At 43.9% G+C, this 18,937-nt stretch overlaps 1 protein-coding gene across 3 annotated transcripts in view; it reads left to right on the forward strand.

Moving 5' to 3' along the window:
- The window catches only part of slc38a12 (solute carrier family 38 member 12), a 218,135-nt gene that overhangs the window by 26,559 nt on the left and 172,639 nt on the right, over positions 1-18,937 (forward strand). For all 3 annotated transcript variants that reach the window (XM_088000518.1, XM_088000519.1, XM_043714560.2), the window contains exon 4: positions 14,882-14,966. In XM_088000518.1, the coding sequence (XP_087856644.1) occupies positions 14,882-14,966 (85 nt within the window). The remainder of the gene's footprint in view (positions 1-14,881; positions 14,967-18,937) is intronic.

Below are 18,937 nucleotides of genomic sequence, written 5' to 3' on the forward strand. Positions count from 1 at the left end.
TGCCGCCCAGACAACGGCCTCCATGATCGCCAGGAAGACCATTGCCGACAGATTCACAGCCTCCGCAGCGTCCACAACCACTGGGAACAACACCGTTTCTGCATTTGCTGCAGCCACTTCCACCCCCGGAGTTGCTGTCGCCGCATCTACTTCCGCCCCCAGTGACGTCACTCGCCTGCACAACTACCATGCCGCAGGCGTCCCAGCTCCCAGCCCTGCCGCATTTACACCATCCCTCCAGACCTCCCCCTCTGAGGATGAAAGATCAGTCCTCGGCAGAGACCTCGCCTTCATCCCCCTACGCTCCCCGGATGAATGAATTCAACACGTGGCGAGGCATCGAGCATTTCTTCCACCGCCTTTGCCTCCGCGCCTACTTCAACCAGGACTCCTGCCCACCCTCTGACGACACCTTCTCCTGCCTCCAACACACCCCATCCACCTGGATGCCCTGCGCTGGGCTCTTATCTGCCCTCTATCTCTTTGCCAACTGCCGCCACGACATTGACCGCCTCAACCTGTCCACCCCTCTCTCCCACTCCAACCTCTCACTCTTGCAACATGCAGCCCTCCACTCCCTCCGCTCCAACCCCGGCCTCACCATTAAACCGGCAGACAAGGGAGGCGCGGTGGTAGTTTGGTGCACCGATCTTTATATTGCTGAGGCTAAACGCTAGCTCGCAGACACCACCTACTGCCCCCTTGACCATGACCCCACCTCTCACCACCAAACCATCTCCCAGACCATCCATAACATCACCTCGGGGGATCTCCCATTCACCGCCTCCAACCTCATAGTCCCACAACCCCGCACCGCCCGTTTCTACCTCCTGCCCAAAATCCACAAACCTGACTGCCCCAGCCGACCCATTGTCTCAGCCTGCTCCTGCCCCACCGAACTCATCTCTGCATCCCTCGACACGGTCCTGTCGCCCTTAGTCCAAGAACTCCCCACCTACGTTCGGGACACCACCCACGCCCTCCACCTCCTCCATGATTTTCGCTTCCCTGGCCCCCAACGCCTTATCTTCACCATGGACATCCAGTCCCTATACACCTCCATCCCCCATCATGAAGGCCTCAAAGCTCTCCGTTTCTTCCTTTCCTACTGACCCAACCGGTACCCTTCGACTGACACCCTCCTTCAACTGACTGAACTGGTCCGCACTCTGAACAACTTCTTCCAATCCTCCCACTTCCTTCAAGCCAGAGGAGTAGCCATGGGCCCCAGCTATGCCTGCCTCTTCATCTGATATGTGCAACAGTCCATATTCCGCAGCTACACCGGCACCACCCCCCACCTTTTTCCTCCGCTTTATCGATGACTGTATCGGCACTACCTCGTGCTCCCACGAGGAGGTTGAACAGTCCATCCACTTTACTAACACCTTCCACCCCGACCTCAAATTTACCTGGACCGTCTCAGACGACTCCCTCCCCTTCCTAGACCTTTCCATTTCTATCTCGGGCGACTGATTCAACACGGACACTTACTATAAACCGACCGACTCCCACAGCTACCTAGATTACACCTCCCACCCTGCCCCCTGTAAAAATGCCCTCCCATATTCCCAATTCCTTTGCCTTCGCATCTGCTCCCAAGAGGACCAATTCCAATACCAAACAACCCAGATGGCCTCCTTCTTCAAAGACCGCAATTTCCCCTCAGATGTGGTTGACGATGATCTCCACCACATCTCCTCCACGTCCTGCTCTTGAACCCCGCCCTTCCAAACACCACCAGGACAGAACCCCACTGGTCCTCACCTACCACCCCACCAACCTCCAGATAAATCGTATCATCCTTTGTCATTTCCACCACCTCCAAACAGACCCCACCACCAAGGATATATTTCCCTCCCCACCCCTATCGGCGTTCTGGAAAGACCACTCCCTCCGTGACTCCCTCGTCAGATCCACACCCCCCACCAACCCATCCTTCACTCCCGGCACCTTCCCCTGCAACCGCAAGAAATGCAAAATTTGCACCCACACCTCCCCCTACTTCCCTCCAAGGCCCCAAGGGATCCTTCCATATCCGTCAGAAATTCACCTGCACCTCCACACACCATTTGCTGCATCCAATGTGGCCTCCTATACATCGGGGAGACCGGCCGCCGACTTGCGGAACGTTTCAGAGAACACCTCGGGACACCCGTCCACCCGTCCAACCAACCCAACCGCCCTGTGGCTGAACACTAACTCCCCCTCCCACTCCACCAGAGTGCAGGTCCTTGGCCGCCTCCATCGCCAGACCATGGCAACACGAGGAAGAGCGCCTCATCTTCCGCCTAGGAACCCTCCAACCACAAGGGAGGAATGCAGGTTTCTCCAGTTTCCTCATTTCCCCTCCCCCCACCTTTTCTCAGTCCCAACCCTCAGACTCAGCACCGCCTTCTTGACCTGCAATCATCTTCCTGACCTCTCCGGCCTATCACCCTCCCCTTAACCTCCTTCCACCTATTGTATTTCCAACGCCCCTCCCCCAAGTCCCCCCTCCTACCTTTTTTATCTTAGCCTGCTTGGCACACACTCCTCATTCTTGAAGGGCTTATGCCCGAAATGTCGATTTCTCCGACTCCTTTGCTGCCTGACCTGCTGTGCTTTTCCAGTAACACATTTTTAAGCTCTGCACTTCAGATCCTGGGGTGTATCTTTTTTTCAGCAACACACCCCAGGATCTTTAAATGTATGATTTGCCTTCACAAAATGCCGCAGTGCACATTTAAGTAAATTACATTTCATCTGAAGTTCCTTGGCCCTTTTGTCCATCTAATCAAGGTTCTGTTGTAGTGAGGTAATCTTCTCGGTTGTCCACTGTAATTTTGGTATCATCTGCAAACTTTAACCATACTTCCCACATTTAAATCCATATAATTTACATAAAGTCAAAAAGCAGTGGACCCAGCACTGACCCTTGAGGCACACTGGTGGTTCCAGGCCTCCAATCTGAAAAACAACACTGCGACACCACTGTCTGCTACTTTTAAGCCATTTCTATATCCAAATAGCTAGCTCTCCATTGATTCTATATGATCTAACCTTGAAATATTTAATTGATTGTTTATTCTTCACTTTCTGCCCCAATGTCTTTTACAGTGTATACTTTTCAGAATGAACCATTGCACAAATCTTTTGAATTGTGATTTTATAAAGCCTTTATATTGCACTTTTCTTGATCATTATTGAAAGGGAAATGTACATTCTGTGTCCTTTTGAGATAATTGTAAGTGGGTGGTTTGCATTAACTAAATAGCATTTGCAAGGTAGAACAAAATGCCTTGTGTGCCAATGAAATTTGAGAATTGTATTAACTTGGCTTGATGTATGTTGGCAATTGTCTAAATTTCAGTCTCACCTGGGTCCACATTTTTCTTCTGATCAGATGAAATCACTTTGATCTTGGAGCTGTAGAACTAGACAATCATAGCATGCAAGAAGGCCATTCAGCCTATTGTATCTGCACTGGCTTAAACAAACCACTCTTTAGGCACTTTGTCTCGCCCTGCAGGTTACTGTGTATCTGCCCCAGAAACATGTTCATTTTGAATGAGTTGAGGGTTTCTACTACTAAACTAACAGTTAATTTGAGACACTCAGGACTTTGTCGGTGAGAGAGCTTTTCCTTGTGTCCCTCTAGTAATTGTTTCCCTAATAATCTTTTATCCACTCCCCAGTATTTGCTTTTCTAGTGCAATGGGAAACCATTTTTTGCCTACGTACTCTCTACAAGCCCCTTGTCATTTTGTAAACTTCAGTTAAGTTGCCCCTTGGCCATTCTATTCAGAGGAAGACCAGCATCATCTATCCAATCTTTTTGATATAATTTTCAAGGCTCGGCAGCATGCTGGTAAATTGGTGTTCTTGCTCTTTAGAGCAATTATGCCCTCCCTGTAATCTATCCAAAACTTCAGGTGAGGCCTAATTAGTGTCCTGTACATCATTATCTGCAAATTCAATGCTTTCTCCAATGAAGAAAGGCTGTCTTTGCCACCTCAAATATCTGTCCTGCCACCCTCCTGACTTGATGACATTCACGCCAGGGTTCCTTATTTTATCTACCCCCTCAACCTCTCATTTTGTGTGTTCCATTATTTCAAGGGAGTGGTCCAGTAGTTCTCCAATCTACTGGAACTCTCCTGGAGTCCAAGAAGTTGTGAATATTTCGATCAAAATACAGGCTCATTCTGGCAACTTGTCTGCCTTTCGTTCTAGTAACCTTTTATATTTTGGTGGAGTCTTTGTTTCAAGATCTTTTCTCCCATTAACATTGTTGCTTGTCTGTTATCTTTGGAGTGTTTATAGTATTTTCCATCAGAAAGACCCAATGCAACATACTGGTTTAAATTGTTTGCTATTTCCCTGTTATCAGTTTCCTTTCCACAATGTGTTGACTGTCCGTTCTGTGATCACCTGAGCTAATTTTGGATCTCACTTAATGCATTCCCCTGTATTCTACATGCTTTTTTTCTGACTGGCCTGCAATTGGCATCCTTGTCAAATGCCTAACTTGCCAAAATCAGTGGTGACATCCACCGCACTACCCTCACCAACCCGACTTGTCACTTTGTCAGAAAATTCAATTACATTAGACACTGCCTTCTCTTAAAACAACCTTCCTGATTTAAACTATGCCTTTTGAAATAATAGTGATAAGTAGCTCAAGTAGTTGCAGTAATTTGTCCACCACCTGAGGTCAGACTGACTGGCCTGTAATTCTTTTGGCCTATCTGTTTTCTTTTTGAATAATGCTGAACATTGAGACCTCAAATCCTAGCTACTCTACCCATATTTAGTGAGGATTAGAAAATACTTATTGAAGCGTCTGTTATTTCCACTTTGGCTTCATTTAACAACCAGGATATTTCCTCTGGCCCTAGTGACTTAACTCACTCAAAGGTGGTTTGTCCTTCCTGTACGTAACCACCTTCCTGTACTTAGTGACCTAATGTTTGGGGCTCCTTCTGTGTACCATCCCTATCCTTTGTGCATATGGAGACCAACAATTCATAAGAACCCTACCCACATTTTCATCTGTACAAGTTGCCACATATGTTTGGACTAAACCTTACCTTTGTCATCTTAAATCTTCGTGTTAAAACATCTTCGGATTTTCTTTAATTTTCCCAGTCAAATTTTTTCTATTTTTTGGCTTTTTGTATGTCCTTAACATCACCACCACCCCCTGTGTATCTCTCTTCTAAACTTATTACTTTTACTTGATTTGTCTGAGCTCTTTTTTTGTCTGCTTTTTTTTCTTGCCCTACCTACTTTTGCATAATTAGGGGCTATAGGCTTGGCAGTACTCCCTGATAAGTTTTGTGGGGACATTGTCCACATGATACTGATAGAACCTTGCTTTTGAATACTACCCACTAATTAGACACTGACCGGAACAAAGAACCCTTTAGCCCACCAAGACTATGCTGACAAATGACTCCTTTCGAAACTAAGTCTTTTGCGTTTAAGCTGTCTGTATCCCTCTGCTCCCTGCCTACTCATATTTCTGCCAAGATGCCTCACTAAATGTTGTTGTATCTGTCTTCTCTGCCATCTGACAGCAATTTCAGGCACTAACCACCCCCTCTGTGTTTTAAAAAAAAAATGCCTTTTTTTTTAACCTTTTTTACTTTCAAACTGTCTTCTAGTAAGTGACATTTCTACTCTGAAGTGAAAAAGACTCTATCGATGTTCTATCCATGTCTCAATTTTGTAGACTTATCAGGTTGCCCTTCATTCTTTCTGATCAAGTAAGAACCAAAGCTTGCCCAATATCTCCTTGTAGCTAATACTCTCCAAACCAGGCAACACCTTGTTAAACATTTTCTGTACTCTCTTCAAAGCCTCCCAAGACTGCTGATTAATATGGCAACCAGAACTATACACTATTCCAAATGTGGTTTAACTCGGCTCTGTACAGCTGCAACAAGGTTTCCCAATATTTATACTCTGCTCCAATAACTGCTGGCAAGCATATTATATTCTACCTGACCACCTTATCCACTTGCGTTGCCACCTTTGAGGAACTGAGGACCTGTACACATCGTTCAGTATGTTTATGCGTGTAAGAGTTCTGTAATTTTACTGTACAATATACCTCTGTCCTGCATTAGACCTTCTGAAATGCTTCACCTTGCATTTGTCCCGTTGAACTCCATCTACCATTTCTCCTCCAAATCTTGAGCCTATCCATATCCTGTTTGTATCCTTGGGCAATTCTCGTTATCCACTGCTCCCCCAATCTTCACAAACGCCTAAGTCAGGCCACCTACCTTTTTTCTTCAAATCTTTGTTTGTAATTTATGTAAATGTATTTCAACACTGATCCCTTCAGAATACCATTGGTCATAGATCTCCAATTGGAATAGCTACCTTCCTCCTTTACTATGTTCTCTGCCTAAACCAATCCTGTAACCATCTTAGCAGTTCACTTGGCTTCCATATGACTTCATCTTTTGTATCAGTCTGCCATGATGGACCTTGTCAAAGGCCTTGCTAAAGGCTATACAGTCAACATCTACCTGCCTGCCCTCAATCCTCTTTGTCACTTCTCCAAAAAAGTCAAGTTTCAGGCACGACATTTCCTGCATAAAACCTTTGTGCCTATTGCTAATGAATGTATCCTATTTCTGAGAATCTTCAATAATTGCCTTAGCAGTGAAGACTAACTGGCCTGTAATTTCCTAGGTTATTCCTGTTGCCCTTAAACCAAGGAACAATGTTAACTGTTCTCCACTCCACTGGGACCCCACCTGTGACTAAAAAGGATACAAAGATTTCCAACAAGGCCCCAGCAATTTCCTCAGCTGCCACTCTCCAGATTCCCATCAGATTCTGGGAACTTGCCTATCGGAATTCTTTTAAACAACCAACGTACTTTTTTTGTTGACGTGCCAGAGAATATTGACGTACCCCTCCCAAAGCTCACCATCCTTGTCTTCTGTGAATACTAATATCAAGTGTTCGTTAAGAACTTCACCTAATTTCTCTGGCTCCTTTTTGTCCTTGAGTGGACCAATCCTTTCCCTAGCTACCTTCTTGCACTTTGTCTAAAAAAAATGCCTTGGGATTTTCCAAATATGTTTCATTGCCTCTTTAATCTTTCATTGCAGTCTTTGTATTCCTTTTGAGGGCTCTGTGTTCAGTTTCCTAAATCTTGAGTATGTTTCCTTTTTTGACTAAACCTTCAATTGTTATCCAAGGTTCCTGAATGTTGTCATCCTTTTCTTTCACTTTCATGAAAACATGCTGTCCTGAACTCCAATTAACTGGGTTTATAAAATTCCCACATGCCAGCTGTGGATTTACTGTCAAAGCAGTCCCAATTTACATTAGAGTTCCTGGCTAATATTGTCGTAGTTAGCCTTGCCCCAATTTTATTCTTTCACCTGAAGGCTCCTCTTGTCCTTTATTCTGAACTAAGTTAAAACTGGCAGGGAGGTTTGCTAATGCCACTCTGTGACAGGACACAGGAACCACAGCAAAGTAACCAAGGAATCAGGGTCTCGGGCCAGTAAAACGAGGAAGAACAAACTGAAGTTGACCAATATTGACCAATACGATTATGGTCACTGTTCATGAAACATTCCCCATCTGCAACTTCGATTACTTGGCCAGCGCATTGCCCAATATCAGGCATAATATGGCCCCTTTCTCAGTTGGGTTGCTTACATTTTTGTTTTCAAAAGGCTGTCTTGGACACTCCTAACAACCTCCTCCACACCATCTAAGCCATGGCAAGAATTGAGTCTCTCCTATTTTAGGGGAAATCACCCACTCTATTGGTTTTTTTTTTCACAATCTGTCCACATCTGTTCCTCCATCACCTGCTAGCTGTTGGGAAGCCTGTAGTACAATCTCAATGGATTGCATCCTTTCTACTCCTGAGCTCTACCCAGATGACCTCGCCAGATGAGCCCTCTCAGGTGCCCTCCCTCAGTACAATTGTGATATTCTTCCTTATGAGTAACACACCTTCCCCATCTGTTTTATATCCATCTCTATTGCACCAGAAACGTGAAACTGTCCAAAACACAAAGCTGAGACAACTTCTCAGACCATATTCAACTTCTCAGTTTGTTCTTCCTCGTTTTACTGGCCCGAGACCCTGATTCCTTGGTTACTTTGCTGTGGTTCCTGTGTCCTGTCACACCAGAGTGGCATTAGCAAACCTCCCTACCAGAATTTTGATGCCCTTCCAGTTTAGGTGCACCCCTTCTTCCTTGTACATCCCTGCCCCAGAATGATCCTCATAGCTGAAACCCTCCCTCCTACACCAAATCTCGAGACATGCTATACTATCTTCCTATTCCTAGTCTTGCTGACACTTGGCGCAGGAAATACTCCCAATTTTACAGCTCTAGAAGTCCAGTTTTTAACGTTCCTACCGAACTTCCTGAACTCCCTTTTGTAGGACCTAGTCTAAATTCCTGCCAATGTTATTGTTACCAATATGGACAAGAATCTTTTGGCTATTGTCCTTCCCCTTTCAGAATATCCTGTGCTCAAACATCCTTGACCTTGACACCAGGGAGACAATACACAATCCTTGAGTCTCACCACCAAACATTCCCGTCTGTGCACCTGACGATATAGTCTCTCGTCCCTTCTGCTCACCTGTGCTTCAACAGTGCCAGTCTTGGTGCCATTGATCTGGTTGCTGCCTCAAGAGAAAGCAGCAATGTAAATGGCTGACAATGCAATTTCTTCATACCTTTCCTGGTATTTCTCCCGCTCAGCTAGTTGCCCGATCTCCTGCATCCCAAAAGTCAATTCAGATATGGAAATTTGAAGAACTTCCTGTAATAGTCAGGCTGTATTTCTCCTTTTTAGAGAAAGACACTCCAACCAGTCTTAGGAGCTTGTTCTGCTGTGATTTTTTTAAAAATTCAATCATTTCTCAAACTAGGTGGTTTGTTAGGCTATTTCAGATCAATTTACTTAAAATGTGAGACTTTGTGGATTGTATAACCTAATTGTATTAAATGAATTTGCTGTTAAGATAAGGTGCATGGACATCTTTGAGATATGGTGAACCAAGAAATAATAGAGCAGTGTTGGATCTTGTGATAACTGTGTTGGGGAGTGGTGCAAGTTTGACATTATTTTTCCTTTTGATATTGGTGAGAATTTGAACCAAAATAAATTTTTGTCTGCACAAAATGAATTATTTCTTTGTTTTCTTTTCATGAAAATGAACCAACACAAGTGGACAAGAACCACCAATCCACTTAGATTGTCTCATGCGTCTGTAACATTGTACATCAGAATGCAACCTGTCCAAAACCATTTCATCTCTAACAAGACTAAAAATCCAGATTAATTTGAAGAAATTTACAAGATTCCAGTCTGGACTTCCTGTCCAGTCCTTCAGGAAATTCAGCAAGTTGGGGATGTGCAACATGCTTAGCTAGTTTTGCTATCATTGTGGCATATGAGGCAGTCATTTTGGCCTCTTGAAACCTGCTCCAGAGATCTTTTTCTCTGAAGAAAATGTAACTTTTATCTCCAACCTACTTGATTTAATATTATTTGTAAAGTTAAGCCTGTTTTTTGAGTATTTCTGAAATTATTACCAAACATGCATGTAGGGTTTTTCTTCCTCTTCTATTTACTTAAACTCCAGTCAAGCCATGCCTTAAAAACACAGGCATTCAGTTCACTGAGCCCTTGTAGGTATTTAATGTGCCCTTGTAATCATTACAGTTAAGAAGAGACCCTTCAGTGCGTTGAGTCTGTACATTAAAAATTATGCTGCAACATATAGTAGTCTAAGTTCTGAAGCTACAAGTGCTCATCCAGGTAGTTTCAAAAAGCTGTAGTTTCCAATAACTATCCTCCCAAGCAGTGCATTCCCAAAGTCATTCCACCCAAACCACCCTCTGGGTGAAAAAAGGTTTTGCTTAAGTTTTCTCCTGTCTTTCACTCAAATTGATTGCTTTTATTGGCACTTTTGAGGGGAATAGATGCTTTTTATTCATTTTGTCCATGTTCTTCAAAACCTCACTGTTGCCTTCCAGATAAACTTAGTAAAATTATGCAGAGAATGCTACAGGGAACAGGTGTTTTCCCCCTCACTATTGTGCTGGCTTTTTATTCTCCTATAAAATAAGGTGAACATACATAATCTTCATTGTACTATGTTAAATGTGCCTATCCAAGAGTTATTTAAATGTCCCTAATGTATCTGACTCAACTACCACTGCTGGCAGTGGATTTCATGCACCCACCACTGTGTAAAGAACCTACCCCTGACATCTCCTTAACTTTAAGGTAATTGGAAGAAATTTATGACCTGTCATGATAGCCATGTCCACCCTGGGAAAAAGTGTCTGGATATCCTCTATCTATGACTCTCGTCATCCTGTACACCTGTCAAGTCACCTCTCCTCCTTTCTCTCCAATGACAAAAGCCCGAGCTCCTGCAACCTTTCTTCACAAGGCGTACCTTCTAGTCCAGGCAGCATCCTGGTAAATCTGCTCTGCATCCTCTCAAGCTTGCGCATCCTGTCTATAATGAGGTGGCCAAAACTGAACATGGTATTCCAATTGTGGTCTAATCAGGACTCTTAAACTCAACCCCTCTGCTAATGAAAGCCAACCCACCATATGCCTTCTTAACAACTCCAACTTGGGTGGCAACTTTGAGGGATCTATGGACATGGATCCCAAGAGCCTTCTGATACCCCAAACTGCCAAGAATCCTGCTTTTAATTTGACCTTCCAAAACAAATTACTTCACACTTTTTTTCCAGTTGAACTCCATCTGCCCCTTATCGGCCCAGTTCTGCCTCTTGTCAATGTCCCATTGGAACCTACAACAGCTCTCTACACTATCCGCAAACCTCCAACCTTTCTGTCCTCAGCATCACCCTTCTGCTTCCTTCTCTAATTTATAATTTTATAAAATCACTAAGAGCAGAGGCCCCAGAACCAATCCCTATGGTGCATCACTAGCCACCAGCTCCACACTAAATGCTTACCATCTACCACCACCCTTTGTCGTCTTTGGGCCACCCAACTTTGTATCCAGGCAACTAGATTTCCCTGTATTCCATGCCTCCTTACTTCCAGAATGAGCCTACTGTGGGGAACCTTATCCAACTCCTTGTTAAAAATCCATGTACACCACATCCACTGCTCTACGTTCAATGTGTTTAGTCACATCCTCAAAGAATTCAATAAGGTTTGAATGCCTGCCCCTCACAAAACCATGCTGACTATCTGTAATCAGACACTGGTTTTCCTTGTAATCGTTCACCCTGTTTCCCAGAAACCTCTCCAATATTTTGCACACCACAGACAAGATTGACTGGGTTTATAATTGCCAGGATTACCCCATTCACTGACTTGCACAAGAGCATAACATTTGCCATATTTGCCTGCACTAGTCCAGTGGACAGTGAGGATGCAAAGATCATTGCCAAAGGTGCAGCAATCTCTACCCTTGCTTCTTGTAGTAACCTAAGGTCTATCCTGTCTGGCCCAGGGTGTTTTTCAAGATTTTGAGCACACCCTCCTCAACATCAACCTGTTCTAGCATATCAGTATGTTTCATACTGTCCTCAAACATCAAGGTCCCTCTCAGTAGTGACTACTGAAGCAAAGTATTCATTAAGGACCTCCCCTACTTCCAGCAACTCCAGGGGCAAGTTCCCTCCACTATTCCTGATCAGCCCTACCCTCACTCTGGCCATCCTCTTGTTCCTCACCTAAGTGCAGAATGCCTTGGGGTTTTCCTTAATCCTACCCACTAAAGCTTATCCATGCCCTCTTCTCATTCTCCCAAGTCCATTATTTAGTTCCTTGGCTAACTTGTAACCCTCCAGAGCCCTGCCTGATCCTCGCTGCCTCAACCTTAAGTAAGCTTCCTTATTCCTCTTTGACTAGGTGTTCCATGTCACTTGTCCCCCATGGTTCTTTCAATTCACCTTCCCTTCCTTGCCTGAGTGGGACAAACCTGTCCAGTACCATCAGCAAGTGCTTCCTAAACAGCCTTCACATTTGCCATTTCCCTGAGAACATTTGTTCCAAACTTAGACATCTCAGTTCCTGCCTAATCGCATTGTAATTCTCTATCTCTCTCTCTTCTTTCCCCCCCCCCCCCCCCCCCGCCTCTGTGATATTGAAGTCTTGATAATATCCATAACATGGAGCATGGATCAGTACTTGGGACTAAGTTCATTTCATTTCCTTATTCCTGATGCATCTTGGGTTACAATATCCACACTTGAACCTGTTACATTGACTGTACCTCTGCCCTGTCTATCCCTCCTCAGACTCTTTGCATGCTGTATCTGTCAGTTCACGACCCACTCCATCATCTGGTCTGTAGCTCAGGTTCCCACCTTCTCCCACACCCCCCCCCCCCCCCCCCCCCCCCCCCCCCCCTACCAAACTATCTTAAACTCTCCTGGAGAGCTCTGACAAGCCTCCCAACCAGATATTGGTGCCCCTTCAATTCTGTTTCAACTTGTCCTTCGTGCACAGGTCCTACCTTGTCCAAACATGTCCTAATCCACCTATCTGAAGACCTCCCTCCTACACAAGCGCAACAGCCACATGTTCATCTGCACTCACTCTCTATTCCTAGCCTCACTAGCATGTGGCACCAGTAGCAATCTTGAGGTTAGAACTGTTTGTTCTAGCTTCCAACCCAACTCCCTATATTCTCTTTTCAGGTCCTCATCCTTTTCCCTACCTCTGTCGCCAATGTATACCACGACTTGTGACTTCTCTTCCTCCCCCTTAAGAATCCTGTAGACATGATCAAAGAGATCCCTGACTCTGGCACCCAGGAGGCAACAGGTCATCGGGAGACTCATGTCTGTTCTGCTCACAATTGAATCTCCTGTCAGTGTTGCACTCCAATTCGATTTCCCCCCTCCCCCCACACCTCCAAAACCACAGAGCCAGGTCAGTGCCAGAAGGCTGGCCGTTATGGCTTTCCCCAGTAGGTATCCAAAACAATATACTTAGCATCAAGGGGAATGGCCCCAGGGTGTCCCTGCATTGTCTGCCTCTTCCCTTTCCCTCTCCTAACAGTCACCCAGCTATCTTTACCTTGTAACTTAGGTATGATGGCCTCCCTGTAACTTCTCTCTATCACCCTGTCACCCTCCTGAATGATCTCCAGTTCCCTAACACAGTCTGAGAGGAGCTGGACTTTTCGCAGGCAGAGTCAGCAGGGACACCAGTGGTGACCCTTACCCCTCTCGTTCTGCAAGAGGAGCATGCAACTGCCCTAGCCTCCATCCCCTCTGCTCAAAATTACAAAGAGATTGCATAAATACGGAAAAAAGCAACCAAGCTTTACCTTACCAAACATCCACACGGGATCTGTTTGTTTTGGTTAGAGAAGGACAACAGATGGGAGACACTACACGTGTAGTGTCTTAGGTTCGTCACAGCCCAAATATTATCAGTTCACAGCATTGCCTGTGCTCTTGTCTACCAGTGTTGAGCCTTTGCTCCGCCTTTGACGAGATAGGTCTTTGATAGGCCTCACAGATTTAGAGGATATTTTGTAAATTGTTTTGTGAATCTATTGTGCCCTACATCTGTTTGCTTTGGCTTTAATTTCATGGCATTGATTGCCTGTTTGGAGACTTAATATTTGGGTTTTTTGATTTTCTATTGAGTCTACCTCCTGTCCAGATGAACAGTGAAACTTAAGGTTTGACCATAGGCCTAGTCAATATTTCAAATAACTGGGAAATGACTGCCACCACTTGGACTCATCTCTGTCAAGCCATAAATGTCCAAACCAATTTATTTAATACCAAACAGGAAAAAGAACAATGGTCAGCACAAACAATATTTGTAATAGCAAGATCTTACTAATTTTTTTTAATCAAAGTGAACGTTTGTGCTATTGACCCATAAAAGTAATGCTGGTCCTCAAAGCATGTTCACTTCACCTTCCAATGAAGGCCTTTCAGTTAACCTAACATTTTCACACAGATTGGGTGGCTCAGTGGTTTACACTGCTGCCTCATAGCATCAGGGACTTGGGTTTGATTCCAGCTTTTGGCGACTGGCTAGGGGAATGGGTCTCTGTGGGTTAATCTTCGGAGGGTTGGTGTGGACTTGTTGATCGAAGGGCCTGTTTCCATATTGTAGGGAATGTAATTAATCTGGAGGACTGACCATAGACAGCCAACTAATGAGTTGTCCACTGTATGACAAATGATTGTGTGACTTTCTTCAGCCTTTAGAAGAAATGTACAAGCCAATCAAGCCAATTTGTCAATGAATTAACCTTATGTTAGAAGTATCCATGTTTGTTGAGCCATTCCATTTAAGGCCCATGATCTATTTTGGATTTGTAATTTGATGTTAGTGTTCACACTGATCACTGAGTGCTGAATGGTTAGAGCTGTGAATTTATGAACTTCTAAATATGAAACTTGCACGTGTTGAAACAAGCATCAGATTCATAGTTCGTATCTTTGCTATGCAGACTTTAAATAAGTTCTCTATGGCTTGAGTTGACTAACATAATGGTAATTTAATTTTAACTCTGCATAGTGGTATTGATCATTTGAACACACCCTATTAGGTTTCAAAATGGGAATGTGTGGACACTTGAATCGCTAGCTTTTTTAATGTTAGTTATAGCATTAGAATTTTAACACTGCCTTCGTTTTCAGTGGATTTTGTAGAAGTTGGATTAGTTTAGGGATCACTTCTTCCAAACTGGAACAAATTTTGCATAAATCTATACCCCCCATGTGTGAGAAACTACTCATGGTTTCTAGTTGATTGGTGAGAATTGCTGTGCAGGTGCAGAAAAAGAAACGTTAAGTCTAGCCTGTTTTGTTACAGACAAACTGCTACCATTTTGACCCTAACCTGGCCTTCAACATTTTATCCCTTATAGCTATATGACTACAACTTTTGTTATTGAGGCCATGGCAGCAGCCAATGCACATCTACGTTGGAAAAGGAGGGAGAGGCAGAGAATAGTAAGTAAAACAATAGTTTAACTCTGATCAGCATTACGGGACAATGTTAATCGAATTTCTGTTATTAACAAAATGATATCTGATGGAATGCTGGTTTTTATGTTGTCGTTGCTGTACTGAACATCAAAGCCGAGCATTATGGGAAAGGTGTTAATCTGGTGTTTCAGTTAATCCTGGGTATTTCTGTCTGAGTTAAATCCAGTCCCCTGCAAGTGGAACTTCTGAACATAAGATATAGAACTGTATAGCACAGGAACGAGCCTTTTGGCCCACAATGTTGTGCTGAACGTGATGCCAAATTAAACTAGTCCCTTCTGCTTGCCCTTGGTGCATATCTCTCCATTCCTTGCATATTCTCATGCTTATCTAAAAGTCTCTTAAATGCCCCATCTTATCTGCCTCTACCACCACCCCTGGCAATGGGTTCCAGACTCCTACCATTATGTTTATGTAAAAAAAAAACTTGCCCCTCCCGTCGCCTTTAAACTTCCCCCTTTCTCCTTTAAACTAATGACCTAGTATTAGATATTTTAACTCTAGGGGGTGGGGGAGGGTGAGATTCAGGTAGTCAACCCTATCTATGCCTGTCATAGTTTTATAGACTTCTATTAAGTGTCCCCTCCGCTTCCATCGCTCCTTAGAATAGAAACTTAGAATAGAAACCGAGCTTTTCTGGCCTCTCATTAGAGCTCATACCCTCTAGTCCAGGCAGCATCCTGGTAAATCTTTTCTGCACTCTCTCCAAAGCCTCCACATTCTTCCTGTCGATTGAATGCAATAGAAATGTTGCCTAATCAAAGTCTTAAGGCTGCAACATTCCATCCTGACTCTTGTACCTAGTTCCCCAATGACTAAAGGCATGCATGCCATATACCTCCTTACCACCGTAGCTACTTGCTTGGCTACTTTGAGGGAGCTCTGGACTTGAACTCCAAACCTCCCTGTATATCACTGCTGTTCAGGGTGCTACCATTAACTGTGTACTTTTCCTTAACATTTAATCTCCCAAAATGCAGTACCTCACACTTAGCCAGATTAAACTCCATCTGCTATTTTTTTCATCCATATTTGCAACTGATCTAATCCTGCTGTGTTGTTTGATGACCTTCTACACACACTCCCCAACTCCACTGATCGTTGTATCGTATGCAAACTTAAGCCACCCAACTATTTTTTTAATCCAAGTTATTTGTGTATCACAAACTGCAGAGATCCCAGTGGAACACCACTAGTCACTGACCTTCAGCCTGTGAAACACCCTTCATCATTACCCTCTGCTTTCTGTGGGCAAGCCAATTCTGAATCCACATGGCTAAGTCACCATGGATGCCATGTGTCTTAATCTTGTCGATGAGCCCCTATAATGAGGGATCTTGTTGAAAGCCTTTGTAAATTCATTGAGTGGGCACCATCCATTGCTCTCCCCATGTTAGTCACCTTTGTCAAGTTCATAAGGTGTGATGACTGTCCCTAATTAGGCCATGCTTTTCCAAATGTGTGTAAATCCTATCCCTAAGAATTCTCTCCAATAGCTTCCCGACCACTGATGTGAGACTTAGTGATCTATAGTTTCCTGGATTATACCTATTGATCTTGAACAGCAGAAAATCATTAGCTATTTGCCAGTCCTCTGGGACCCCTTCAGTGGCTAAAGAGGTCAAGGCACCAGCAATCTCCTCTCTTGCCTCTCAAAAACCTGGGTTAGGTTCCATCAGACCCTGGGGACGTATGCTCCTCAATGCTCTGCAAGGGACCTGACATCATTTCTTTGATCTCAAAATGCCCAAGCATATTGGCAGGCTCTGCATCAATCTCACTATCCTCCATATCCTTCTCCTGGGTGAACAGCAATGCTAAGTCTTCATTTTGGGTCTTACCCACATCCTCTGTTTCTAAGCACAAATTCCCTCCTTTATCTTTCAGTGGTCCTCCTTCTCCCTCGTTACCCTTTTTATTTTTAATGCATGTATAGAAGGCATTGGGATTCTGTATAACCCTACGAGCCAAGGTTGTTTCATGGCCCCCGTGCTCTAATTCCCCGCTTGAGTTCATTCTTGCTTTCTTTATATTCGCTGTGGACCTTGTTCGATTTTCAGCTTGCTTTTTGTACTTACTGATACAACCTCATTCCCATGCACTTGCTACACACTGTTGCTCACTGTTTTACGGTCTGCAGGGAGTAACTGTGGGGAACACAAAACTTTTTTGGTCAAATGCTTGTTAATTCTAGGAGAATGAAAGACAATATGAAATGTCCTGGATGGCTGTCACACTCCATTTTCGGTGTAGATTGGTGTCAGTTGATGTACACAGTTGTCACTGCAATTTTTCTTGGAAGCAGTATGTTCAAGAGATGCGAAGAGTAAGTCTTCCAAGCTAAGGCTGTTGCTGTTGCAGGAAACCAATGGATATTTGCTGGTTCTATTGACTGTGCTTGCTGATGCACAGAATCTGATTGTAATGTTCAGTCCTTGCTGGTGATTGAGTTGAGCATTGGGGTTACTAACCAGTAGCTTAAATCATAACTGCGCTTTATTCAGAGTGTCTTGTAATTTGTAGAGGTGAATCTTTTCCGCATCTGGTTTATAAACTTTCATGAGTTCTTTGTGGCTTGTGAAGTCTGGAAATTGTGATGGTTTACTGGCTCCACCCTACTCATTCCTATGCTGAGAATCTCTTGACTGAGGCAAGCTTCATGGGCACAGTGTTTTTCTTGGCTAAGAGTGTAATTCAGTCCAGCCTTAGCTGTTATATCTCATTGCTAAGGATGTCAGGTTCATAATTTCTCACCTGTCAAAACCTGACCTTTTTCTGCATCAAGTATTGGGATATTGTACTTGCTGGTTCTGGTTCTGGTAATGGTTTTGGAGATTAGATGTGCAAGTGGATGGATATCCTGATGACAGTTCCAACTTGTTGAGGTGTGGTTGCTCCCAAAACATTGAATTCTCCACCCTCTGATGCTTCTTGGCTTGCTGTGTTCTTCTAGCCTCCTCCCTGTCTACTTTGGCTTCCAGCATCTGCAGGTTTTATTGTCTCTAATTTAGGAAAGGATCTCTGCCATCTTCACGCTCATATCCTTACGAGAAAAGTTTGTTAATCCATATGGATACCAATGGTGACTGGATCCTTTCATCTAATTGTATAAGTTTAAGGTTAGGTATTAAGGGTCTCAGTGGTTTTAGGAAGAATGGGTTGAAATTGCACTTCAGGGTGTGATAACACATCCAAGGAGGTTGGTTTAGAAAAAAAATGCAGTTCTGCATTATGAAATCAGATTCATACATTTTTATAAACTTGCAGTTGTTTACCAAATTTCTCTGTGCAACCTCTATTAAAACTTGCTTAGAAGCAAACTTAAAATGTTTCAAGGGGTACTTGTTCAGTAAGGTCAGTTGGAAATTTTTAAATTCCATTTTGTGGAAGGTGAGCCTTGCTGGCCAGCCAGCATTTATTGCCCATCACTAATTGTCCATTAGAAAGTGGTGGTGCGATGCTGCCTTGAACCACTGCTATTCACTTGCATGGGTTGATCCACAATGCCATTAGGTAAGGATTTCTAGAATTTTGGTGTAGTGACACTGAAAGAGTGGCAATATATTTCCAGGTCAGGATGATGAGTGACTTGGTGGGGGACTGGCAGCTGGTGATGTTTCCATTTATCTGCTGCCCTTGTTCTTCGAGATGGAAATGATCGTGGCTTTGGAAGGTGCTGTCTGAGGATCTTTGAATTTCTGCAGTGCATCTTGTACTGCTACTGAGTGCTGGTGGTGGAGGGAGTGGATGCTTGTGGATGTGGTGCTAATCAACTATGTTGCTTCATCAGCCATGAATGAATGGCAGAGCAGACCTGATGAGTTGAATGACCCAATTTCTGCTCCTGTGTCCACAGTCTTTATCCTTGATGTGTCAAGCTTCTTGTGTTGTTGGAGCTCCACTTATCCAGGCAGTTGTCCCATCTAAACATGGGA

Source organism: Chiloscyllium plagiosum, unplaced genomic scaffold, assembly GCF_037043375.1.
Source record: "Chiloscyllium plagiosum isolate Xiang-an unplaced genomic scaffold, Cpla_swu_hap1 HiC_scaffold_25, whole genome shotgun sequence".
Lineage (NCBI taxonomy): Eukaryota > Metazoa > Chordata > Chondrichthyes > Orectolobiformes > Hemiscylliidae > Chiloscyllium > Chiloscyllium plagiosum.